We start from the raw sequence: 27,690 nt of genomic DNA, 5'->3' as shown, positions 1-27,690 counted from the left end.
GCCTTCTCTATCTCAGGTTCTTCGCCTGTAAAATGGAGATAATAATGGTATGTACCTCATAAGGTTACTGTGAGGATTAAAGATGGCACAAATGGGAGTATTTTTCATACTGGTATAATTATTACTAGCATATGAGGTAAGCATGAGCTGATTATGACAAGGATCTAGGATGGCAGTCCAGAGAAATGGAATCTGTGGCCAAGTTCTAAATAATGATGAGAATTTTAGTGTGCAGTGATGGGAGAGAAGGCTCATTTCACAAATAGGGGTTAACCTGAGTCTGCAGGTTAAGTGAGAAGAGAGTTGTTGACAGCTGAGTAGGCTAAGAGTGTGGCTACAGTCCCAGGCATCCCAGCTGCAGGTATAGGGAGTATAGAAGTGACACTGGGAGACCAGGTGGCCTGGATCTGACTGGAGGAGGTGCTGAATGCCAAGCTAAAGAGCCTGAATGTTATTCTACAGGCAATGACGGCCCAAGAAACAGGCTATCACAAAGGTTAAGAACAAGGATTCTGGGTTTGAATCTTGGCTCCATCTCTTAAGAGCTGTGTGGCCTTTGGCAAGGTACCCAACCTCTCTGTGCTTCTATTTTCTCACCTGTAAAATCAGTTGTAGTGAGAATTACATGAGTGTTGATATGCAAAGTGCTTAGAACAGTGCCTGGCACATAGTGACATACATAAGTGTTTGCTATTAAAAGGCAGAACAACGGCCTATGGCACCTCTTCCTGTCATCCTGAGACAACCCTTCAGGATATTATCAGTAGTTGGTACGGGTAACGATATGATCAAGGATGAGACCACTTTGCTACTACTCAAAAAACACTACCATGAAAACAAATGTTCTCTTTTTGACAAAAGCTCCCATGGTCCATGAAGAAATTTTACCTCAAAGGAACAGACAAAATCAAAGTTGGCCCTAAACTTGGGCACAAACATGACCAAGCAACATGATTCTGACATGACTTTATCAGATCACCGGGGCCTATGCAAAGTGGCAAACTGCACCATTTCTAAGAAGATGGGATCTGGCCAGGCGTGGTGGCTCATGCCTGTAACCCCAGCACTTTGGGAGGCCGAGACAGGCATATCACGAGGTCAGGAGATCGAGACCAGCCGGGCCAACATGGTGAATCCCCGTCTCTACTAAAAATACAAAAATTAGCTGGGTGTGGTGGCGCATGCCTGTAATCCCAGCTACTCGGGAGGCTGAAGCAGGAGAATGGCTTGAACCCGGGAGGCGGAGGTTGCAGTGAGCCGAGATCGCGCCACAGCACACCAGCCTGGCAACAGTGTGAGACTCTGTCTCAAAAAAGAAAAAAAAAAAAACGAAGAAGATGGGATCTGTGCTAACTTTTGAATGATGGCAAAGGCTTGACTATGTCGTGGTGGGAGGGAAGGGCATGAGCTGAACGTATAGTTCTGACTGCTCAGACAGCCTCTAAGGCAAGAACTTACTTCCAGATCCATCCTTGACTCTAGGTCCTTCGGGCTTGGCCTCAGAAATAATGTTTGCATTGGCATTATTCTCCATCTCAATCACAAAATCACTGTCTTCTTCAAACTCAGGGTGGCTAAAGATCCAATCCAGTGCTCTTTCCAGGTTATTATTCTAACAACAAAAAAGAAACAGACGTTTTTACAATGCATGCAGCCTCAGGCCTCACTATGTCCTGACCATTTCAACTAGATGTCAAGCAGATAGGGAAGGAGGTCTGAATTAATTAGTCCTAAGTGCCACTGAGTAAGAAGCTCTGACTCCGCATGACAGGCACGTTCAGTTGGCATGGCGTTCTGCAAGTCTCCCGGCTGACATCTGTAATTGGATTCACTGGAAAACTGTTCTAAGCAGCAGATCAGCATTCCAAAGTTTATATCAATGTTAGCTCAGCTTTTCTGCAGGAAGATGCTGATAATAATAGGTGTAGAATAACCAAGGGTATAGCATTTGTTTAAGTGCAGCTCTTTCTAAAGCCACTTTAATTGCACACACTACTTTCTCTACCAACTGTATTTTCTGCAGATAACTGAACAATAGAGTGATGCCAGTGTGGTATTATGTTAGAGCCTTCTCTCCTGGAATGTTGGTAAAATGTTTGAATTCCAGTAAAGACAAGATTAATATCTTGATTAATGACAACAACACTGATTAGTTAAGTATAATTGTTTAAACTGAACTCCATGTACTTCAAACTAATTGACCATAAAAATATTTCCATCTTTCTCAGCTTGTGATATTACTGGCAGGTTAAAGAATTTGTATAGATATAGAACCTCTAATGAAACAGTCAGGCAAATAAAATGAGTGGAGCACAAGAAAGTACCCCAAGTAAAACAAACTCTGGTTGAGATATTTTAATCATCTTAAAGGGAGACAGGTTGTCCTAGCCACATCCTCATGAGACAATCAAGAGCCACTGTGACCTCAGCAACGGATCCTAGCAGGCACCCCATCAGGATAGGCAAGAAGTAATTGAGAGCAGATATCTACTCAAAAATGGATTATGGTGTGACCAGGAAGGATAGGTTTTGTTTTGTTTTTTAAGTACCTTCCCTCAAGATTAAACAGATATCAGCACTGCAGAAGGGAATTGTCTACCCTGTAGTTTCAGGGTCCCTTGTTTCTTGGTATCAAGAAGTTCATGGCTACCAGAAGAACCTTCTCTTTCTGCAGAGAGAAACAGCAGCAGAGAATTCCAAGGAGCCATTCAGTTTTCTATGAGGACTTTAAAGAGACATTTACCCAAGGTCTTGGTATCAGAAAAGCATTCTATCTCCTAAAGGACTTCTTACTGAACATGGAATTTCATGCATCCCTCTTTCCTCTAGGGCCACAAGCAGCCTCCAAGTCAAATTTCTGACCCCCCGTTAACAAACATTCAAGATGATATCAAGTTTCTTTCAGTTTGCTCATATTACCCCAGATTTATTTATCTCATTCGCTGTGTGAAAATCATTCATTTTAGCTTTATATTTATAATATGCAAATAAATCTTTATGGGCTATGATGAGATTCACAGTTAGATGAATCAAACATGAATCAAAATGATCAAAGTACATTGGAAAGTCTCAACTGCTACAGAAATAAATTCACACACACACACACACACACACACACACACACAGTCTCTCATGCTCACCGTTGCTCGTAGTGCCTGAATAGCCTGATTTCGCTGAAATCCCATGGAGGTGATGATAGCTACGACTTCCTCTGGAGGTTGGTTATCCAATCCAGAAGCACCAAAAACAGAGGCTCCAGCAGAAGCTGCCCCTCCATAACCAGGCATGGTCAGCGGCTCAGCAAAATCTGAGAAAAATAACCACACCCAAGTCTTTTCCTTTTTTTTTTTTTTTTTTTTTTTGTCCTGAAACAACACTAACAAGGAAAAACATGATTCTACAAAGTTATAATAATCAAGACAGTCTGGGCCAGGTGCAGTGGCTCATGCCTGTAATCCCAGCACTTTGGGAGGCCAAGGCGAGTGGATCGCCTGAGGTCAGGAGTTCGTGGCCAGCCTGGCCAACATGGCAAAATCCTGTCTCTACTAAAAATACAAAAATTAGCAGGGCGTGGTGGTGCACACCTGTAATCCAGCTACTTGGGAGGCTGAGGCACAAGAATCGCTTGAACCCAAGAGGCGGAGGTTGCAGTGAGCTGAGATTGCGCCACTGCACTCCAGCCTGGGCAACAGAGCAAGGCTCTGTCTCAAAAAAAAAGACAGTCTGGTACTGGTATACAGGCAGACATATGGATCGATTAAATAGAATTGAGATTCCAGAAATAAAACCATATACCTGTGGTTAACTGATTTTCAACAAGACCATTCAGTGGGGAAAGGACATTATTTTCAACAAATGATGCTGGGACAACTGGATATCCACATACAAAAGAATAAAGTCAGACCCTCACCTCACATCATACACAAAATTAACTCAAAATGGCTCATTGACCTAAATATAGGAGCTAAAACTATAATAATCTTAGAAGAAAACACAGGAGTAAGTCTTTGCCATTGGATTAGGCAATGGTTTCTTATTTACAACACAAAAAGCACAAGTGATAAAAGAAAAAAAGATAAATTGGACATCATCAAAATTAAAAATGTTTGTGCTTCAAAGGATACCATCAAGAAAGTGAAAAAACACCAGAATGGGGGGAAAAACACAAATCATACATCTCATAGAAACTCGTATCTGGAATTTGAAAAGAACTCTTAGAACTCAATAATAAAAGGATAACTTCATTAGAAATGGGCAAAGAATTTGAATAGACATATCTCCAAATAAGATATACAGTCAATAAACATATGAAAAGTTGTTCAACATCATTAGTCATTAGGAAAATGCAAACCAAAACCACAAGATACCACTTCATACCCACTGGGATGGGTATGATAAAAAAGATAATAATAAGGGTTAGTGATGATATGGAGAAATTGGAACTCACATTCATTACTGGTGGAAATGTAAAATGGTTCAGCCACTGTGTAAAACAGTTTGGTAGTTCCTCAAAATTAAATATAGAGTTACCATATGACATGGCAATTCCACTCAAGAGAAGTAAAAATAAATGTCCATCCACACAAAAACTTGTAAAAAATGTTTATAGCAGCATTGTTCATAAAAGCCAAAAAATGTAAATAACCCAAATGTCCATGAACTGATAAAGATTAATAAAATATAGTATATCCATAAAATAGACTATTATTATTGTTGTTATTATTATTATTTTAGATGGAGTCTCACTCTGTTGCCCAGGCTGGAGGGCAGTGGCGTGATCTCAGCTCACTGCAACCTCCGTCTCCTGGGCTCAAGCAATTCTCCTGCCTCAGTCTCCCAAGTAGCTGAGACTCCAGGTGCCCGCCACCATGCCCAGACAATTTTTGCATTTTTAGTAGAGATGGGGTTTCACCATGTTGGCCAGGCCGGTCTCGAACTCTTGACCTCAAAAGATCCTCCTGCCTTGGCCTTCCAAAGTGCTGGGATTACAGGCGTAAGCCACCAAACCCGACCCAATAGACTATTATTTTACCGTAAAAAGGAATGAAGTACTGACACATGCTACAACATAGATGAATCTTGAAAGCACTATGCTAAGTGATAGAAACCAAACACAAACGACCTTTTATTATATGACTCCATTTATATGAAATGTCCAAAACAGGCAAATCCCTTGATCCAGAAAACAGATTCGTGGTTGCCAGGGGCTGGGGTGAGCGGGAAAATGGGGAGTGACTGCTAATATGTATGAGATTTCTTTTGGAGGGTACAAAATGTTCTAAAATTTGATAGTGGTAATGGTTACACAACTCTGAATTTATGAAAAACCATTGAAATGTACACTTTAAACAGATGAATATATGCATTATAGCTTGATAAAGTAGATAAAAGAAAAAGCTAACTAAACATCCTCCATTTCTTCATGCCCATGTTTCCATTTCAAATTTTCATCATTGCTTAGTTAGAAGTATATCCCATATCTTTCTATTGATCTTTTTGCCACTGACTTATACACTTTAAAGGGATGAATTATATCTCAATAAAGCTGTTTGGGGTTTTTTTGTTTTTTGTTTGTTTGTTTTTTTGAGACAGAGTCTCGCTCTGTCACTCAGGCCAGAGTGCAGTGGTGCAATCTTGGCTCACTGCAGCCTCCGCCTCCTGCGTTCAAGCGATTCTCCTGCCTCAGCCTCCTGAGTAGCTGGGACTACAGGTACGCACCACCATGCCCAGCTAATTTTTGTATCTTTAGTAGAGACGGGGTTTCACTATGTTGGCCAGGATGGTCTTCATCTCTTGACCTCGTGATCCGCCTGCCTTGGCCTCCCAAAGTGCTGGGATTACAGGCATGAGCCCCCACGCCTGGCCTAAAGCTGCTGTTTTTTAAAAAAAAAGAAGAAAGACAAAAACTGGCTTTCTCCTCCGCTGCAGCAGATTAGGAACCATAAAGTCATTTTCTAGGGATACATCCACAGGGACCTTGGAAGGACCAGGACTCAGCATCACTGAGGGTCACATCAGACTCCAAAGCCATTCCATTTTCTCGCCACCTACCTGGCTCTTCCATGTGAACAATGATCCAGTTGAAGGCCACCTCGGCGCCCATATTTCCAGTGAAGTACACAGCCTTGCGACATGCTTCCAGCGGGAAACCCATCTCGGCCAGCTGCATCACTGATGACTCATCGATGTCTGATGCTACAGAGCACAACAGGATATTCTAGCGTGAAAGAGGAAACTGTCGCTTCTTGTCTTAGCTACTCTCCACTCTCCTATCCACATGCTACCCAAAGAAAGTGCTATTTTGTTGGGTGTAGATAATGGTTTTACTTTGTTTAGTTTTGTTTTAAGCCACACAAATATTAAAGCTATTTGGGCTAAGTTTATATCTTTGACCCACATAGGAACCAGGTTAATTACCTGGACAATCCAAGCAATGAAAAACGATTCTCTAATTTCATATGGGGAGATTTAGTGTATTCCCAGAACGATTTCAGAGCATTCTCAAGACCTCTATGACAGCCTCTCCTATGACTGAAACTTGAACAGAAAGCTCTATCTACAGCCCTAAAAGCCTGTTCCTTAAACCTCACAGAAAGTTACTGCAGGCCTATAGATACATCTGGCAATCATAGGAAGCAAGCAGCTCTGGAAAATGGAGAGTGCAAATGTTAAGTATAGAAGGAAAAAGTTCGGTTTTTAATTATACAAGCTTAAAACATTAAGAGGCCGGGCGCAGTGGCTCACGCCTGTAATCCCAGCACTTTGGGAGGCCGAGGCGGGCGGATCACGAGGTCAGGAGATCGAGACCATCCTGGCTAACACGGTGAAACCCCGTCTCTACTAAAAATACAAAAAATTAGCCGGGCGTGGTGGTGGGCGCCTGTAATCCCAGCTACTCGGGAGGCTGAGGCAGGAGAATGGCATGAACCCAGGAGGCGGAGCTTGCAGTGAGCAGGGATAGCGTCACTGCAGTCCAGCCTGGGTGAAAGAGTGAGACTCCGTCTCAAAAAAAAAAAAAATTAAGAGACGGCTTTACAAAGTAACTTGGGCTCAGATACAGAGGCTTTTGTTTTCTTGTGTTAATATCATATAGATACTGATAGAGATGTATGTGTAAATCTGTGTGTATGTACGGATACATACACATACGCACTGTTCTCAAATTACACCAAAAGAGGAGAAAAAACAGGAATATAAAATATATCCCTTGGGTTTTCCATGTCCTGAGGACTCTACTAAAACTTCTGTCAATTTTCTGTCAATCAGGAAAAGAACCGAGAAGAGAAATAGCTGTTCTACAAAAATTTTGTATTGAAAATGCATTTACCAGGCGGGTGCAGTGGCTCATGCCTGTAATCCCAGCTCTTTGGGAGGCCGAGGCAGGTGGATCACAAGGTCAAGAGATGGAGACCATCCTGGCCAACATGGTGAAACCCCATCTCTACTAAAAATACAAAAATTAGCTGGGAGTGGTGGCGTGCACCTGTAGTCCCAGCTACCTGGGAGGCTGAGGCAGGAGAATCACTTGAACCCGGGAGGCAGAGGTTGCAGTGGGCTGAGATTGCGCCACGGCACTCCAACCTGGTGACAGAGTGAGACTCCGTCTCAAAAAAAAAAATGCATTTACCAAAGTGCTCTCTTACAAGGAAGATACATAGAACATCCTATCCAGGTCAAATGTTCAGAAAACAATAATGTTGGACAACAGCGATTCCCAAATTGTGTTCTACAGGATCCTAGTATTCTAAGAGATGTAACCATTGAATCAAAAACGGAGTTTCTGTGATCAAATAAGTTTTTAAACCTACATAGTCTATCCTCTCCTTAGAAATTCATGATGTGCGTTAGCACAGTGAAGACTCAAAAGTTCTGTAATAAAGAATCCTACAGTAAAGAAACTATGAAACTCTGCAGGGCACCTTTCAACATCTTTTAAGACTTTAGTCTTAAAAGATATATAGATAGAGATATAATCTCAAACATACATGTTTATAATATTAGACCAGAAATACGTAATTCCGGCTGGGCGTGGTGGCTCACGCCTGTAATCCCAGCACTTTGGGAGGCCAAGGCGGGCAGATGACGAGGTCAGGAGTTCGAGACCAGCCTAGCCAACATGGTGAAACCCCATCTCTACTAAAATTACAAAAAATTAGCCAGGCGTGGTGGTGCACACCTGTAGTCCCAGCTACTCGGGAGGCTGAGGCAGAAGAATTGCTTGAACCCGGGAGGCAGAGGTTGCAGTGGGCCGAGATTGTGCCACTGTACTCCAGCCTGGGTGACAGAGTGAGACTCCGTCTCAAAAAAAAAGAAATGCATAATTCCATTTTTGTGAAAAATAAAGTGAGCCAGGCACAATAAAGAATAGAAGGATATACTCCAAATGTCAACAGTGGTTATAGATGGGTGATGGAAACATGGATGATTCTTCTGCCTACTCCATAATCTCTAAATGACTTTTTACTTTTGTAATGAGAAAATAAAGTTATTCTTTTAAAAATTTTAAGGGCCGGGCGCGGTGGCTCACGTGTGTAATCCCAGCACATTGGGAGGCCGAGGCGGGTGGATCACGAGGTCAGGAGATCAAGACCATCCTGGCTAACACGGTAAAACCCCGTCTCTACTAAAAATACAAAAAATGAGCCGGTTGTGGCGGCAGGCGCCTGTAGTCCCAGCTACTCGGGAGGCTGAGGCAGGAGAATGGCGTGAACCCGGGAGGCGGAGCTTGCAGTGAGCCGAGATCGCGCCACTGCACTCCAGCCTGGGTGATAGAGCAAGACTCCGTCTCAAAAAAAAAAAAAAAAATTTAAGAAAGGTAGGATGCAAATGTCAGTTCATGACAGATAGTATTATTTTCTCCTGATTGTTGGTAAGACAGCATGCTTAGATCCAGGAGGAAATAAATGGCCAAATCAGCAACACTAAAAAATGGCTGCATGCTCTCACCGTCAGGGGCAGGCTCCTCTGGCACAGTGAATTCCCAATGCCCATCACTTCCCATGGAGTGAGATCCTGCAGGCCAGCTCTCCACAGCATCAGGCGCAACCAGCAAACCTCTCACATGCCAGGATAGTCTAGTGGCACGAGAAGCAAGGTAACTCCTAGCCCTAGTTCTGGTCCCAGGCCTTCGGTCTCCAAAACTTCCTAGATCTAGGAAGTTTGATCCTCTATAAAATGTCACCTGCTTTGCCCTTCCTACCATGATATGGGGCCTTTTTTATAAAAAGTAGAGTTGTAGACCTGTCCCAGTGAGATCTGGGACCTTGTTTTATAAAAAGTAGAGTTGTAGACCGTTGAAAGAATTTATGGAACAATAAATGCTAAATGATCCATGGTAAGCATTCAAAACCTTTAGCAGTGGCTATTACAATTAGAGTATTCGCAGTGAGAACAGTAAGTCCCAGGCTACCCATTGTCCTACCAGGTTGCATGTGACGATCATGGCAGGCTGACCCTTGCTGACTCTAATTACTCCTCTAACAATCGGCAAAACATAATTGTCTCAAGAAAGGAGACATAGAGGTCTAAGCTACATGATCAATCATTCGCAATGTGTAAGATTCAGATTCCTAAATTAATATTTGTTACTGTCTTGAAAGACTTTACAGACCAAAAGATTTAGAGTATCTAGTGTTAAATGCTTTCTCTTTCTCCTAGTTAATATCTAAATATTGTGTATCGTTTATTTTTTATGTTCTTTCTAGAAAACCAACAGTATCAACTCCCACAGGATTAGGAACTAAAAGGCTATAAAATTAACAAACAATCCAATCAAACTAATATCCTTGAGAGCATTAATTAACACTATCGTGTCCTGTCAGCTGTGTGTCTTCATTATGTGTCTGACAGCAGGATAGGAAAAAGTGACTGACCACTGTGCCACCATTGCACAAAGAGGTCTACTCAGTAGCCAGAGAGGGAAGAAAGGGCATGGCTAGCCCCATTCACACATGAGGAAACTGGGGCTCAGAGAAGGTAAGTAAATTACTCCAGGTCACACAGTCATAAACCGCAGGCCAAGATTCTGACCCAGGGCTAGTTAGCTTCATGCTAATGGTCACTCTCCTGAGCCCCACGGGCCACCTGATCAGCGTGTCACTGACTAGCAGACACAGAGTCGTTCCCACCTGGGAAAAGCTGCACACACACACACGTACAGAACAATGCCTCTTTACTGAACTTTCACAGACAAATTCATCAGATTAATAACAATAGTAGGACATTGAGAAACATTTTTAAAGATACATACGGTCTATCAATTGGTTCATCAGGCGATCTGGAAATTAAGGGAGAGGACAGAAAATGAGACCAAACCATGTTGAGGAGTTTTAGAAAAAGAAAACCCATTGATCCAGGGCATTTCCAATGCCCTCCCCAGTCCTGGGGACCACACACTGTTGTCAATCCCTCAACCACACACAGCCCACCCCAGCCTCAGTAATAAGAGAAAGTAATAGCTTTCAGGTGTTTAGGTTAGTTAAAACATGATGCTTTGATTATTATCCTAACAAACTACTATTTCCCTATTATCTCTCTATTATTTCTTCTTTAAAAAAAACTTTTTTTTGGAGACAGTGTCTGACTCTGTTGCCCAGACCCAGAGGGTGGTACAGCAATCATGGCTCACTGCAGCCTCGACCTCCTGGGCTCAGGTGATCCTCCTGGCTTAGCCTACTGAGTAGCTGGAACTACAGGCACATGTCACCAGTCACCACGCCTGGCAAACTTTTAAATTTTTTATTTTTTGTAGAGACAGTGTCTCACTATGCTGACCAGGTTGGTTTCAAATTCCTGGGCTCAAGTGATCCTCCCACCTCAGCCTCCCAAAGGGCTGGGATTACAGGCATGCACCACTGCGCCCAGCCTCTCTCTGTATTGTTTGTTTGTTTGTTTGTTTGTTTGTTTGAGACAGGGTCTCGCTCTGCCGCCAGGCTGGAATGCAGTGGCGCAATCTCGGCTCGACTCCCTGGTTCAAGCGATTCTCCTGCCTCAGCCTCCTGAGTAGCTGGGATTACAGGCACGTGCGGCCATGCCCAGTTAACTTTTGTATTTTTAGTAGAGGTGAGGTTTCACCATGTTGGCCAGGATGGTCTCAATCTCCTGACTTCGTGATCTGCCCGCCTTGGCCTCCCCAAGTGCTGGGATTATAGATGTGAGCCACCGCGCCTGGCCCTCTCTGTATTTCTAAGATCTCTGTATAACTACAAACCAAAGATTCTATTATGAACATCAGAGAGAGCTGGAGCAGTACTAATAAACCATCTTGTATTTATCTGATGCCCATGCTGATCCTTCTTTAACCCCTTTAATGAACCACCTGTACTACGTGACCTAGAATGTCCCTTCTCTGCTCTTTCTCTATAATTTAGCATTTGACCCAGCATTAGAGAACAACATAATACAGACGCCTATCTGAATCCTATCTTGCTCCTTCTAGACTCATCTTACCCTTCCCTTATACCTGACCATGGTCACCTTCACTGTTTAACTGATGGAAAACCTTTAGCAGAGGGTCCCAGAGTGCTCTGTCGTTATGAGTTAATCTACTCATTAGGAAGATAAACAGTAAACAGGTGAGCAAACAAAGCCAGAATGAAACTGATTTCATCAGGATAACTGAGCTAATAATTAAACCAAGATTTTTCTGACACTGTTTTTGAACTCACAAAGGTGAGACAACTATTTTTGGCATATCCTTTTCCATTAAAAAGTTATGAGGCCGGGCACAGTGGCTCACGCCTGTAATCCCAACACTTTGGGAGGCTGAGGTGGGCAGATCACGAGGTCAGGAGATCAAGACCATCCTCGCTGACAAGGTGAAACCCCATCTCTACTAATAATACAAAAAAAAAAAAATTAAGCGGGCGTGGTGGCACGCGCCTGTAGTCCCAGCTACTCGTAAGGTTGAGGCAGGAGAATTGCTTGAACCCAGGAGGTGGAGGTTGCAGTGAGCCGAGATCATGCCACTGCACTCCAGCCTGGGCAACAGAGCAAGGCTCCACCTCAAAAAAAAAAAAAAGTTATGTATTCTGAACAATGACCAGTGATGGGGTCACAGAGTCAAAGAGAAACTCAAATCTCTTCCTTTCTATGAAGCAGTAAAAAAGCTGGGGAGGTGAGATGCCATCACAGTTTTAAAACCAACTCACGCTGTTCAATTTCCCCTTTAGGTTGTCCAAAGGAACTCCCAAGAATGATACAGCTTCCCTAGACTAAGAGCCTACAAAAAAAAACTGTCCATTTCAACCACACATGATGGGTCTGTGCCTCTTACAAGGTCTATTTTATGTTTACCGTTGCAGCCATGCCTCCCTTCTGTGTCGGTGGTGGGTTACATCACAGCAAGGCAGCTAGACCACCAATGGGTGGTGGTGGTAGCAGCAACACAGTGGTGGAAGAAAGAGACTGTTCCTATAGAACAGGGTGGGAGGGTAGCGCATATTCTCCTGGCAGGAGATGGTACCTTTTGAGTCATCAGGAATGACTATGGGGGGGCTGATGTCTGGAAGTTCTTCCTCTCCTGGCTGTAACCCCCTGGCTCGGAGATGGTTGATATCAAGTAGGTCTGGCATATCAATAGAAACATCTGCAAAATGAGAGAGATTATATCCACTGGGCTCTCCATAATCACCTTATTATAATACCAGCACTATAACTCTACATGCATGTGTCTAGACAGAGCTAAGGGATGTTTTTCAATTCCCTAGAATATGTCGCTCGACCAGCAGGTTCATGAAGACTAATCAGATATTAGTGGAGAACCCAGGGAAAAATACAGTGGGTGGCAGGATTTCACCCCAAACAAGAGCAAATCATTTAAGCCTGAGGTTACAAATTGGCAGCCCATAGACCATGTGTGGCCCAGACACAATCTATTTGATATTTTAAAAGTGTGGACAACAAATTCCAATGTTTAAATCAGAAGATTTAAGGTAAAATCCAGATTTCCAGCTTATTTTGAAAAGCATAAAGCTGTAGCACATTCTCACATGGTAACAACCATCGGGAGCTGATCTTCAGTTTCTACCCTAGACAATGGTGCAATGTTAGTCTGACACAGACCCCACTGCTCCTTGTTGCTCCCTGAGCATCATATTTGTGCTACTCTGAGTCTTATAGCAGTTTTTCTAGTTCATCTTTTTATTCAAAGTGGGAACACCCAAGCAAGGCCAAGATAGCTAGCTACAAGCCTCCTATACTCAGCCCTGTTCTTTCATTCAGATGATTACCCTGTCCTTGTGAGGCATTTGAGTTTGCAACCCCATTTGATGATGCAACCCGTTCTCAGATCATGATGGGTACTGTGGATATTCTAACTAAGATATTGAATAAATAATGAAGTTTTAAAGAAATTAATTGAATCTCAAATGTATTATCTTTACAGTACTTTTTTTAACTTCTTGGCTCTGTTATTGTGTTGACTTATTCAAATACAAAATTTGTCAGACTAATACCCTGTCAAGATTTAGTGCTGCACATATTCAGATGATAATAATGAAAAATGGGTTCAAATATTGGTACAGGATACATCTTCTGGGCTAGCAAACAACCTGAAAATACTGTCCCCAAAATCAGTTATGATACCAGGTACATAAATCCTACTTTAAAACAACAACCCAAAGAACAAAGCTTAGTTTAAAAAAGCAAACTTAAATTTCAGGGGGCAGCAAAACCAAACATAAAAACTCACCATCAAAATCAATACAACTGCTCCTTAAGAGAAAAATTCAGGTTCATTCAAGAACATTTTGAGGTTGCTTAAAATTCAGCAAGTCAATGCAATATGATTCAAATTTTGTATTCCTTTACAGAAATTCCAAGGACAAATAAAATAAGCAAACTATTTCCAAGGCAATTCAAAGCCTTCAGAGCAAGAAAGTTTTTTCTCTCGGGTGCTTTTCAGGTCCATGGAAGAAAAGCTGAGTGGTCAGCATCCTGCCCTCTGCCTTCCCCTGCTCACAAAACTATTCTGCCAGGAAAAGGGAGGATCTCCTGCAGGATCAGTAACAGCCCAGCACAATTTCACGTGTCAAACAAGTGCTGTGTAACTGTTAGTGCTGGAGGTCTCTAGGAAATCACTCCAGCCGATTCTACATCCTTTTTACCTATCCCCTTCAGACGAGTGCTTAGTTAACCAGCGTAAGATTGAGTTGGGTTTTTTCTTCAGTACTTAAAAACATAAAAACTTTAAAAGACTGGCAAATAGTCCAAGGTTCTTGCTTGAGAAACTGTACATTCTTCCACACCACCGAGGACAACCTAGTAACACCCTTTGTATTAGATCTTAATGCTGGAGAAAGGCTTTTATGTATCGTCTGGAAAATTAACCTCTAACAATGGTCAGGAACTTTAAAAATTAGCACGAAGAAAGCCTCATGAAGCCAAAATCACATCCTTTTGTTTTACTGTCTAATGCAACTGGCTTTTTCTACTTTATTAAGTGAATGTCATTAGCCACACCTGCCTGCTCAGAGGCAGAGGAGAGATCCTATGAGGAGACTGCATCTTCAACCACTGGCCGCTCAAAGTGTGGCCTGTGGGCCAGCAGCACCAACAGCATCAGCATCACGTAGGAGCTTGTTAGAAACACAGAATCACAGGCCCACTCCAGACCTGCCCAATCTGCATCTGCATTTTAACCAAGATCCCAGATAATTCATATGCACATTAAAGTTTGGAAAGCACTGTTTATTTGACAATGTGAAGATTCTGTTTACACTCTTAGAATTTGGTCATTCCAGAAACCATAACTGGAGGGGTGGGTAAGCAGGTGGCAATTTTTATTGTCAGTTCTTATCATATACTCTGATTCAAAACAGAAAGGTGAGAATGATGGAATGAAATGGAACTGTTTGTGGCAGCCAACTACATGGGCTCTTTCACATGCCATGTTGTTTAAATGGCTCATTTGATGTTTTAAGCAAAAGCATGCAAAAGATACCTACCAAATTTTTTGGGAACCCAGTCAAGACCAAAAGTGAACTTCTTTATCTGCACTACCAAGTATTCAGGGAATGAAGCAAAGCGAGATGTTCTGGGAAACACAAGGGGATATATCAATGAAACAAGGCAATAAGAATTGTGAATACAGTTCAAAAAGCATATCAACTTTGTCTGAGGCACACCTGGCCATTCCAATGGCTGAACTGAAGAGGAGGAACATGCAAACACAGACATGTAAGTGGACACACATTCGCTCTCCCCTGCTCATTTGTCCTGGCCTCTTCACAAGAAGAAAATGTTTAACGTAGAATGTTATCGTTTAAGAATGCTTTTGGGTAGGTGCGGTGGCTCATGCCTGTAATCCCAGCACTTTGGGAGGCCGAGGTGGGCAGATCACCTGAGGTCAGGAGTTCAAGACCAGCCTGGCCAACATGGTGAAACCCCGTCTCTACTAAAAATACAAAAATTAGCCAGGCACAAAAATACAAAAATTAGTGGGGATTGGGGCATGCCTGTAATCCCCACTCGGGAGGCTGAGGCAGGAGAATCACTTGAACCCCAGAGGCGAAGGATGCAGTGAGCTGAGATCATGCCACTGGACTCCAGCCTGGGCAACAGAGTGAGACTCCATCTCAAAAAAAAAAAAGAATGCTTTTGGACCTGTTTCAAAATTGTTACTTTTACTTTGCTGTGGTGTTTTATATTTCTGAAAAGTGCTTTTCAACCATTTATTTTTTCTGAAATCCTTGCTAGAGTTTAGTATACATAGTTTTAACTGTTTACAGCATGCATGCATGGTATACATGTATGTGGGGTTTGAAAAGCCTCCCCAGGTGATCCTGAAACACCCCCACCTCCACTTCCACTTCCACACAGAGTCACTGTCTTATAGCGCAGAGTTGGCGGACGAAGGGCTTACTGCAACTTTGGCTGAGGTTGACTATTGGAAATGCCAGGGCCTCATTAAAATACTGCGGTACTTAATCCATGGCCGCATGGATCCTAGGGGTAGACATATTATGGGATAAGTATCCAAAACATCTGAATCTGGGCCTTGAAGTTTAAAATTAATACACATTACCAGTATCTTGAATCCTCTTCAAACTTTCAGAAAGGCTCAATTTCCTGGGCATGGATTTGGCAATTTTATACACAGACTCTTCAACCTGTACACCAAATTCATACCCTAGTTCCAGCTCATTCACTCCACATTTATCATCTTGTTTTTAACAACCATTTCTATTTGTAGTCAATGTGGGTGTGGTAGGTATATGTAAAAAAGAAAATGAGCTGTTTATAGGTATCACAGATACCTTTTAAAATAAAAAATTCTAGAATATCCTCCCCATTCCACTTTTCAAATCTAAGTCATTGCCTTCTATTTGTAATGCATCGTCCCAGAATTTAGAAAACAAATGCAAATGTATTGCTGCCCCCTAGTGTCAGAGAAAAGGCACAGCGCAGGGACAGAACACGGGGCAAAAAACAGTCAAACCATGTGGATGTGGGTCTTGAGAATGCCACTTCATTCACTCCAAATCTGGGCAAACCACTGACCCTCCCTGATCCATCTACAAAATGGACTTACTAATCATGTCTACCTGCCAGGCCGTGCAATGTTCATGAAATGATGTGAAACCGCTTGGCGCACTAGAAAGTATTGTATATACCTAAGGAATTAGCATGATTATTTTGTCATGAAAGAGGTAAAAGCTATAAAGCCTTGGATGCTGAATTGAACTGTCACTTATCTGTATTTTACCTCCAGGCAAGTTATTTAAATTCCCTGTATCTCAAATTCTCCATTACAAAGTTGGTAGAAGAATAAAGGCAATTCAGAAAACAGGAGCTTTATCATCCCAAGCAACTAATCTACTATTAGCCAGGCTCACTCTCCAGAAATTATGTATTATCTCTAATTAGGTTTTTCTATCTTCTGAGAAGCAGTAATACACATTATTCTTATTTAAATGTCACCAAGTCCTCAACTGCACCAAAAAAACAACAAACTCCGTCTGGTATTTTTATATATATATATATTTATTATTATTATTATTATTTTTTTTTGAGACAGAGTTTTGCTCTTGTTGCGCAGGCTGGAGTGCAATGGCGTGATCTCGGCTCACTGCAACCTCTGCCTCCCGGATTCAAGTGATTCTCCTGCCTCAGCCTCCTGAGTTGCTGGGATTACAGGCGCCTGCCACCATGCCCAGCTGATTTTTGTATTTTTAGTAGAGATGGGGTTTCACCATGTTGGCCAGGTTGGTCTCAAACTCTTAACCTCAGGTGATCCACCCACCTTGGCCTCCCAAAGTGCTGGGATTACAGATGTGAGCCACCACACCCGGCCATGATATTTTAATGTAAAAATGTTCTTTTTCTTACCTACTCTTCCTACCATATTAGCTTAAAATCTGGAAAATACATAACAGTGAAATCAACCAAAAGACATTGGTAAACCAATAATTTCCAAAATATGACTCAGGATCCCTGAGACTCTTGAAGCTGCTCTGTGGTCAGTATCTAGGCGGAGTGTCAGCTGTAATACCATAATAGCGGTAGTGGAATAACTCAAGGTTGGGGCAGGGATAATTTAACACATCACTGTGTTATGGGTAGCCGCCAACCTAAAAGTACCAGAAAGTAGATTTAGATGGTGTTCACATAATATTTGCCCTATTGGGTAAAACATTCTTTATTCATCTTTGTAATCTCTATGGGGTCTCAAGTTGAATCGCTCACATGTAGTAACTGTTCAATATATATCTGTTCAAATCAATCTCAAAAGTTATGCTTTGCATTCATTTATTGCAGTTTGGGGACATCAAGTTAGTTAAATCTAGCAAAGTTATAAATTATGCTCAGCTTATTTCTAAAATTAATTTCTGGAATTAAAATATTTCTTGGAAAATGATATGTTTTTAATAAAGATCATTAGAATGTAAATCATTCAAAGAGATCTAGATAGACAGCAAATTTTCTTCAAAGAGCTGTTATGGGAATTAAATGATTTAAGACAAATAAAGTGCTTAGAATATGTCCCAACAACAATATTGTATTGTTGTTAACAACCTGTTAACATTATTTAAAATATATTGATTGTTCACTAAATCACAAGTAAGGCAAAAATACGATAAAGATTTTATTGAGAAAGAAATATAAACTGTACCTCTTCCTGACATTAAGACATTAAGATGTCTACAGTATTGAAAACCTAACAACTAAAAAAAACCATAATCTTCCTCTCTCTACTTGTTGAAAATATGATCATTAATCCACCACACTCAAATTATATCATCAAAGACAAAAAAACGAAGATAAACATAACAAATAACAACTCCATCCTATATTTGCCCTGTGTGAAGCACTTTACACGGCTTATCTCACTTAATCCTTACCCCAACCCTATAAAGAAAGTACCATTATTATCCCCAGTTTACAGATAGGGAAGCTGGGCTTATGGCAGTGAGATCACTTGGCCAAGGTTGCATACCAATAAGTTCTAGACTGGGCATTCAAACACTGGGCATCTACCTAGAGTCTGTGCTCTGCAACCCCACACTATGCTTTTCTCTTTATAAATGAGAATGGGTAAGTAAAAATCTCTCCCTCTCAACTCTTCATCTGTGAGCTATCTGAGGGCAGGAATTAGGTCTTGTTCAACCCATTGCCTAGAATATGCTAAGTGAGCAATAATATTTGCTGGGTGAATAAACTTTCCAAGCACTAATATTCTTCCCGGACATGGTCTGTTCATGATCATTTAAGAGAAGGGTCTTAAGGCCTGGCCCATACTGATGCAAGATCCGCCAAGATCTTTAGGACATTTTTTGCCTCTTCCTGGTCTTCAGGCTCTGGGTGTAACAAAAGAAAAACCCAAGGCCCCAAATTAACAAAATATAGACTGAATCACAGCCTACATTGCTGGAAATAAAAATAACATCTCTTAGAAATCCACTGAACTGGTTTTCTCAAAACTAATATTTGAAACATGATAAAGCATAATAAAGAAAAAGCAAGGCTCTACAAAAATGTAAGGATAAGCAAGCATGACAAGGAATATGGGGGTGCTTGATAGCAGGCGTTTAGAGTTTGAACTCAATCAGACTGGAATGAATCCCATGCCTGCCACTTACTGGCCAATTACTTCTTTTATTTCTTCCTTCCTAAAATGAGAAAATAATGGGACCTACCTCAGACTACTAAGAAGATGAAATATGATAATTGATGGGAAGTGCTTAACACATGACCTGGCAATAACAAATGTGCAATAAATGATACTTGCTTTATTACCTTTAACATCACTTTTTCTTTCCCACAAGGACCAGTTTTCAATTACTAACAACTGGATACGCCCAGTACTAATTCTTCTCATGTATATAAAAGGCACATGCAAGAGCATGTGTGTATGCAGACAAAAAGGAAAAGGTAAAAGCTCCTCGTAAGAACTATAGGAAGCAGAAACCCCTCCTTGAGGATTCTAGATAGATATGCTAGCACTGCCTACAACTGAGTATTTTGTAGCATCTGAGGAGAAATTCAGGAGAGCATCATTTCTCCATTAGAGATGGAATCACTGGGCGGTGACTTTGCCCCAGGACAGAAGCTAAGGTGGAAGGTAGACACAGGAGAAGAATCCAGGTCTCCTGACCTGGGCTCAGGGAATCTGCCTCTCTGTGGAAAGCTAATGCCTCTCAGTCCCCATTTTAAAGATGGGCCATTTCCAGGTGTTGAAAGGCTGCTTCCTGGCAGGACACTTCCAGGGAGAGGCAGGCACAGACAGTGTGTCAACATCCTGCACTTCTAAGACACCAGGCCCCTTTTCTGAAGAGCAGAAAGGGGTGGCCGAGGGCCAGGCAAGTGAACAATACCCCAGTCAGCAGCTCACACCTGATGCTGGGGCTTTCGAAGCTTCCAGACCCCACAATCACCTTCCACCTCCAAAATGGAATCACAACAAAAGCACAAAGAGAAAAGGATAAATGTTCGAGGAATCAGTCTTAAACCTACTGTCAATGATTTTAAAAAATTGCTTCCATCACTAATAGAGTGTGTAGAGGTCTAACTGCCCAAAGATATCTCTGAGTTGTAATAAATTATCTCTCACACTGAACTTGAGAACTCAACAACTGTTATCTGCAAGGACACAAACAGGCACATGCACATGTGCACACATACACAACATACACACACACAACCACCCACACCTACAACTAAGCAGTCCTAGGATAAAAACTCACCTAGTGATGGGCAACCGATACCTGAATGAACTACTATTAATCTCCCTTGGATAGGGAGCTTTTTAAAAATAATTTTAACAAATATGGCTTGTTTTTCCTTTTTGAAATAAATTGTTTTTGCTTTCCTGTTTTTAACATATGAACTCTACAATCTGAAACATAGCAGAAGCCTGAGGGAGGGGTTTCACAGAGAACAAATAATATAGGTTGAGGCCGGACATGGTGGCTCATGCCTGTAATCCCAGCACTTTGGGAGGCTGAGGAGGGCAGATCACCTGAGGTCAGGAGTTCGAGATCAGCTGGCTAAATAGTGAAACCCCGTCTCCACTAAAAAAACAAAAATTGGCTGGGTGCGGTGGCTCACGCCTGTAATCCAGCACTTTGGGAGGCCAAGGAGGGAGGATCACCTGAGGTTGGGAGTTCGAGACCAGCCTGACCAACATGGAGAAACCCCATCTCTACTAAAAATAAAAATTAGCCGGGCATGGTGGCACAGGCCTGTAATCCCAGCTACTCGGGAAGCTGAGGCAGGAGAATCACTTGAACCTGGGAGGCGCAGGTTGTGGAGAGCCGAGATTGCGCCACTGCACTCCAGCCTGGGCAACAAAAGCAAAACTCCGTCTCAAAAAAAAACAAAAAAAAAAATATACAAAAATTAGCCGGGCTTGGTGGCATGTGCCTGCATTCCCAGCTACTCAGGAGGCTGAAACAAGAGAATTGCTTGAACTTGGGAGGCAGAGGTTGCAGTGAGCCAAGATCATGCCACTGCACTCCAGCCTGGGTGACAGAGCGAGACTCCCTCTAAAATATATATATAATACTTATATATATTATATGTATATATATAAAATTTTATATATATACATTTTATATATAAAATTTTATATATATATATATATATAGGTTGAACTGCTATTGAGGCCATGGTAAAAACAGCCCACACCAGCTGTTCCATCCTTTAATCCCCTTTATGTTAGCCAAAATCTCAATCTTAGCCTCGAAGAAAAATGGCCAAAGAATATCTGAACGTAGCAAAACTCCTGGAGCCAAACTTTCAGACCTCCCTTTGTTTTATGCCACTGCAAGCACTCTTTTTCCAATTAAGTGCAGTGATATGAAGTGTGTTGGCAAGGACTCGACTGCATCAAATCAACTAGGGTGGCAGATGGAGAAAAAAAAACTTTTATGTGTCTGACAACCAGCCTCACAATGTGAAAACAGGACATCTGACTAAACCCTGAGCGGCTCGTTTCAACAATGCTCAGGAGACTTCCTGTCCACTTTGAGATGTCCTGAGACTCCTAGTCTCCAAGGAGAAACACAGCCAACCAAGTTCTAGACTAAGTCTTTAATTATGGAGTTAAAATATAGCACAATGGAGTTTAAATATGGAGGCCTGTCTTCAGCATTTTTGTAATTTCTTCATGAATAATGTCATTCTTGCCATTTGGGGGTAGGGGATTGTTTCTTGGCTGTATCCTCTTGGTGAGAGAGGGGCTGGGGGTGGGGTCAAGGTTGGGAGGAAGGGAAGGAGGAAGGAAGGAAGGAAGGAAGGAAGGCAGGCAGGCAGGTTCCTAATAGAGAATAAATCACAACCTTACATTTAAAAAAAGAAAAAAGAAAACCCCTCCTTAGCACGTAATATAAATCACAGGCCTGTTTTATTGGACAGGTCTCACACAAGTGAAGTTTGACAACAGTTAGGGTGTGTGAACCATAATCCCATCCATCACACATGAACAAACACACACAGACACAAATAACACCCACTCCCTCTCCCTTACCCCTGTCCCCACCCCTCAAGGCCCCTCCTCACCCCACTGCCACCACACATACACACACTTACTTCACACCCGCAGACTTTGCTTGTAGGGCACTGCTCCAGAAATCATCAACATTTTCTGGTTCAGAGAAGGCCTGAAGGCAGGCACTAAATGGTATCTTGGCACGTACCAACTCAGGAAGGGGTCTTCTGTTTGCTTCTGCTTCCCTTCTCGTTAGTTCATAAGCGATCAGTTCATCTGGGTGAAAGAGCAAATGAAAGACCTTGCAATCGCTCTTACCCTGTGGAAATGAAAAGCACCCTCTTTGGACAGTCTTCCCTGAAGGCTTCTGCGCTGGGCCAGAGTTGCTTATTTGTCGTTCTTTACAGAGCCAGATGCCCCTGCTGAAAGGCTGTTCTGGGGCTGTCTTTAGAGTTGCACCAACAGGTGGTATTCAAGCCATTCACATCTTTTTGCATGCTCCCCTTTGCGACTGACAGGAGGGAAGTGTGAGCTTGGCCTGGCCTGGGTGGGTGAGAGGGTCAGACCATGTGTGTGATATAAATGCCCATGAACCTGGTTTGTCCAAAGGCCAATACTGGGATTATTCAAATGCCATCCTCCCAACACAAGGCCTTCGCATCAGAGTATTTCATAGCCAGAAAAGGTCCAAGGGCTCACCTCTTCCCAGTCCTTCACTGCCTTGCTGAAGAACTGAGGCCCAAAGTCAAAACCAGCCAATTATTGGCAAAGCTGGACTTAAAACTCTGATCAGCACTCCCTCCACAACCCAACAGATAAGGCCAGAAAGAGATGTTACATTGTGTAAGGGGATCAATTTTTGCCAATGATCACACACACATACACAAAAGTAACAAAAACATTCTTGTTAACTTTAAGCTGTTTTAAAATAAAATAACCAAAGGCAGAAAAAAAAAAAAAAAAAAAAAACCAGAACCACCACTAAGCGCCTGGCAAGAGCCAGATGGAGTGTTACACATTTTCTGATTTGGTTCCACCAGCAACTATGATTAGAGGTCATGGGTCCCACATGGGTCCCTGTGAGGCCAAGGAGGAGGATAACTACAGGACTGCAGTTAGCCACCATCACACAACCCATGACAGTAACCAACACTGCCGAGACAACTTCCTGTGGAGGTTACCCAACACCTCAGACATCAGGGCTACCAACCTAGAAGGCCTCTGTGCTACTCCTACTCAAATGATTAAATACTAAGGGAAAAAGAGGAACCTCCCAAGCACCAGCAGATCTGGTCCTGGAAACTAGCCTGTAGTCAAAATTTTATGTCAATTTGAATGGCCTTTCTGGTCATTTCTTTTGTATTACTCAAAAAAAAAAAAACTCCTTATTTATCAGTTTGCAAGTACACTTACGCACATATGTGTTTTCCTAAACACATCTTAGATGGTTTAAAATTCATTCCCCTGTCCCCAATCAGTTTATGATGTACTTATATCTAGGTTGCTAACATTAGGTGTTCCCAACAGTCAAATTCCAGAGACTAAATTATAAATCTCCTTTCTGAAAAAAAAAAGTAGTTATCACTAATAAATGATAAACAGAGTTAGAAAAAGATCATGGACCTGAGCAGACACGTGAGTCAGTAACCCTGAGGCGGACAAGAGAAACCACTGCAGCCTAGTTCTAACAAGGAAACAAACAGCAGACTCCCATTCCCTTGTTTCTACACCAAAAGGATTTTGAAACTGATCAAAAACTGCATGAGCATATAGAAAATGAAAATCGTTTCATCTTAAACCATCATAATCATCACTTTCCAACTAACATCATAAACTGACCCACCACCCCCCACACACAAGAAAGAGCAAAAAGGGCCATCCAGGGAATTGCTGAATTTTTTTTTCTTTATTCTCAAAAAAACAAAAAAACTCCAGGATACTTGTGTAGAATGTGCAGGTCTGTTACATAGGTATACGTGTGCCATGGTGGTTTGCTGCACCTACTGACCTGTCCTCTAAGTTCTCTCCCCTTTCCCCCCACCCACCAACAGGCCTCAGTGTGTGATGTTCCCCTCCCTGTGTCCATATGTTCTCAATGTTCAACTCGCACTTATGAGTGAGAATATGAGGTGTTTGGTTTCTGTTCCTGTGTTAGTTTGCTGAGGATGAGGGCTTCCAGCTTCATCCACATGCAAAGGACATGATCTCATTCCTTTTCATGGCTGCATAGTGGAATTGCTGAACTTTACAAAAATGACTGGTTCACAGGAGATGCACAATCCAGCAGCTATTTTGTCTTTTTTGCTTCTACGATGTTAATTCGAAGAAATGCCATTTGTCTATTCTGCCTAGGAAGAGCCAGCTTAGACTGATGGAAGGAGAAGGCACCAAACATGAGTGCCACATCTCTGCCTCCTTCTCTCTTCCAAAGCCCAGAGACCCTTCTAATGGGCTTTGCTTCTACAAAGAACCCTGACACAATTTATCTCCCAGAAGAGGTGGCTGAAATACTCATGTGCCAAAGCTGGATTATTTCAAGAGACCTCTGCTCGACTGTCTAACTTTAAAAAATGCAGTCCTGATCATTTCCCTCAGACTTTATAGCGCAACTTATAAATGACAGTGTCAAAGAATTTTCTACATACATCATTACCAATAATTTTCCCCAAAATTATGCTGACTCCATATTCAGTAGTTGGCCAAATTTATAGGCAGTGACGTAGGTTCCAACCATAACGCCTCCATAAAACCTGTGATGCATTTGATTCTTCTCAAAGGAAAAGTCACATGGGAACTACCAAAGAGATGAAAAGAGATGTGCAAAGCAGACATCACCTGGGCTGGGTCTACTCCTGACACACTTCAGTGACTAAACCATTCTCTCTGATTTGAGGGTTTTCCCATATGAAGACACATAGTACCAATTTCCCGCTTTGGAATTGTTACCCTTGTTGGTTGCCGCCTCCATGGCCACAGGTAACTGCATCAGGTAATCCACCCTCTCCGTGTAACGGACTTTCCGGGTCTGACAGCACTGAATGCGTTCTTCCACCAAAAAACGAAAAACATCGCTTGGGTTTTCTGAGCCGATGCGGTTCCTCTGAAGGGTGGATTGTATCAGGTTAGTAAATGTATGAATATTGAGCCACTAAGACTTAGTAGAAAATGAACTCTAAACCCGGTGTAAACACTTGGCTTTATTAAACATTTCCTCTGGCCATGCCCATTCACCAAAGCACTTTAATAGAAAAACACTGGAATTTATCTAAAGTCCAAAAATGGGGATTGGTAAAATAAAATATAGTTCATCATGGATTACTATTTCAATATTATTAAATTAAAAACCATGGGAGAGAAATTCATGGAATGAGAAGAAAGGAGGAGGAGAAGCCAATCAAAAGAGAAAGGGAAAAAAATAAAGGGCTGCCCTGGAAACATGAAAACATGTACAATATGATTATATAAATACACTCATGTAAATTAGGTACAAATAAAACAGAAATTATGCTCTGTTAACAGATGTGATGATGTGGCAAACATTTAAGTGAAAACACTGCTTACAGAAGAGCATGTAGAGAATTAACATAAGACCTGGAAAGTGACGGGAGGGGCAGATGCCAACCTGTGAACACTGGCTGTTGGCCGGGCACAGTGGCTCATGCCTGTAATCCCAGCACTTTGGGAGGCGGAGGTGGGCGGATCATCTGAGGTCAGGAGTTCGAGACCAGCCTGGCCAACATGGTGAAACCCCGTCTCTACTAAAAATACAAAAAATTAGCCAGGCGTGGTAGTGGGTGCCTATAATCCCAGCTATTCAGGAGGCTTTATTCTAAAAAAAAAAGTTATCACTAATAAATGATAGAGTTAGAAAAGATCATGGACCTGAGCAGACATGTGAATCAGTAACCCTGAGGCAGACAAGAGAAACCACTGCAGCCTAGTTCTAACAAGGAAACAAACAACAGAAGAATCACTTGAACCTGCAAGGCGGAGGTTGCAGTGGGCCAAGATCGTACCACTGCACTCCAGCCTGGGCGACAAGAGCAAGACTCTGTCAAAAACAAACAAACAAAAACAAACAAACAAACAAACAAACAAAAAACACTGGCTGGCTGCAGGGCGTGGCATTAAGGGGGATTTTGATGTTCTCCTTTGTGTTTTCTATATTTTCCACAAAGAACACTGTTGTAACCAGGAAAAAAAAAAGGCTTTACTTAGGAATTCTCAGTGGCTTTCCAGCTCACACCTGTAATCCCAGCACTTTGGGAGGCCGAGGCGGGTGGATCACAAGGTCAGGAGTTCAAAACCAGCCTGACCAACATGGTGAAACCCCATCTCTACTAAAAATACAAAAATTAGCCGGGCGTGGTGGCAGGCTCCTATAATCCCAGCTACTCAGGAGGCTGAGGCAGTAGAATTGCTTGAACCCAGGAGGCAGAGGTTGCAGTGAGCCAAGATTGTGCCACTGCACTCTAGCCTGGGCAACAGAGCTAGACTCAGTCTCAAAAAAAAAAAAAAAAAAGTTTTTAATGGCATTCAATTCTGATGTAAGCAGACTCATCATCTTTGAGCAGTGGCAGGAGGACACCAAATACCACGCAGGGCTCTTAAGGAACTTTGTCACAAAGACCAGAAAAAAATAAATTGTGAATGGAATAACTGGCAAGCACTCCTATAACACATACAGGTTAAAAGAAGCACAGAGATCCACAAGTGTCTGGAAACTGGAGTGTGAAGAGCAGTCACATCAAGTTGGCTGAGCAGAGAGTTTCCAGGGAGCTGATTCTGAACCAGCTTTAACAGGAGAGATTGAAGAAAGAGAGTGGGGAGGCATTCTGATCAAGCCACAGCAGACTGCACTGAGTGGCTCAGCACCCTCTTACAACCCCGTTGAGCATCCGTGAAGACTGACTACTCACCTCTACTAGATTTACCAGGTGCAAGAAGAATTCCTGGGCATCTTGCTGCCTGTTAGAGGAGAATTCCGGGTGGCTCTTGCTTACAAAGGCCTTAAACATGCGCGGAGAGATCCCGTTCTGCTGTGGCTAATGTATAAAAATGAAATGGACTTACGATACTTTCATGCAAATTAACAGCCCTAAGTGGCAAGCAGAGCAGAACCCACCATAAACTCCACTTTCCAGATGAGAAAACTACAGCCCAAAGAAGGTAAATAATGATAGTGGCCAATACTCGCTGGGTGTTTACTATGTGCCAGGCCCTGCACTATGAACCTTATGAAGAACACAGGATGAGACTCTTCCTGTTTACTTAAAACTAGGACAATAGGTGACACACACTTTAGAAAGTACTCACTTTCTAAAGTCAGGCACTCGGCTCATTCTCACAGGACTTGCTACACAGTGACCAAATGTCACAGCCCATTTCAAAGCAAGCTTGGGAGATGTTTCCGATGGAAGTTAAAAGAGAGGCCAGGTGTGTTGGCTCATGCCTGTAATCCTAGCATTTTGGGAGGCCGAGGCAGGTGGATCACCTGAGGTCAGGAGTTTGAGACCAGCCCGGCCAACATGGCGAAACCCCGTCTCTATTAAAAATACAAAAAATTAGCTGGGCATGGTGGCGTGTGCATGTAATCCCAGCTACTCAGGAGACTGAGGCAGGAAAATCGCTTGAACCCGGGAGGTGAAGGTTGCAGTGAGCCGAGATCACACCATTGCACTCCAGCCTGGGCGACAAGAGCGAAACTCCATCTCAATAAATAAATAAATGAATGAATAAATAAATGAGAGGAGAGCTCTGCA

The 27,690-nt window shown here is 42.3% G+C and overlaps 1 protein-coding gene across 4 annotated transcripts in view; it reads right to left on the bottom strand.

The window, feature by feature from the left end:
* USP13 (ubiquitin specific peptidase 13) overlaps positions 1-27,690 on the bottom strand; it is a 135,047-nt gene that overhangs the window by 22,137 nt on the left and 85,220 nt on the right. For all 4 annotated transcript variants that reach the window (XM_003310124.7, XM_054682362.2, XM_009446898.4 and 1 more), the window contains 9 exons: positions 26,848-26,973; positions 24,875-25,028; positions 22,030-22,204; positions 14,946-15,034; positions 12,464-12,586; positions 10,250-10,276; positions 6,052-6,195; positions 3,141-3,307; positions 1,459-1,612 (listed from right to left, as the gene is read on the bottom strand). In XM_003310124.7, the coding sequence (XP_003310172.1) occupies positions 1,459-1,612; positions 3,141-3,307; positions 6,052-6,195; positions 10,250-10,276; positions 12,464-12,586; positions 14,946-15,034; positions 22,030-22,204; positions 24,875-25,028; positions 26,848-26,973 (1,159 nt within the window). The remainder of the gene's footprint in view (positions 1-1,458; positions 1,613-3,140; positions 3,308-6,051; positions 6,196-10,249; positions 10,277-12,463; positions 12,587-14,945; positions 15,035-22,029; positions 22,205-24,874; positions 25,029-26,847; positions 26,974-27,690) is intronic.

The sequence above is a fragment of the Pan troglodytes genome, chromosome 2, assembly GCF_028858775.2.
Source record: "Pan troglodytes isolate AG18354 chromosome 2, NHGRI_mPanTro3-v2.0_pri, whole genome shotgun sequence".
Lineage (NCBI taxonomy): Eukaryota > Metazoa > Chordata > Mammalia > Primates > Hominidae > Pan > Pan troglodytes.
This window is presented reverse-complemented; position numbering and strand designations above follow the sequence as displayed.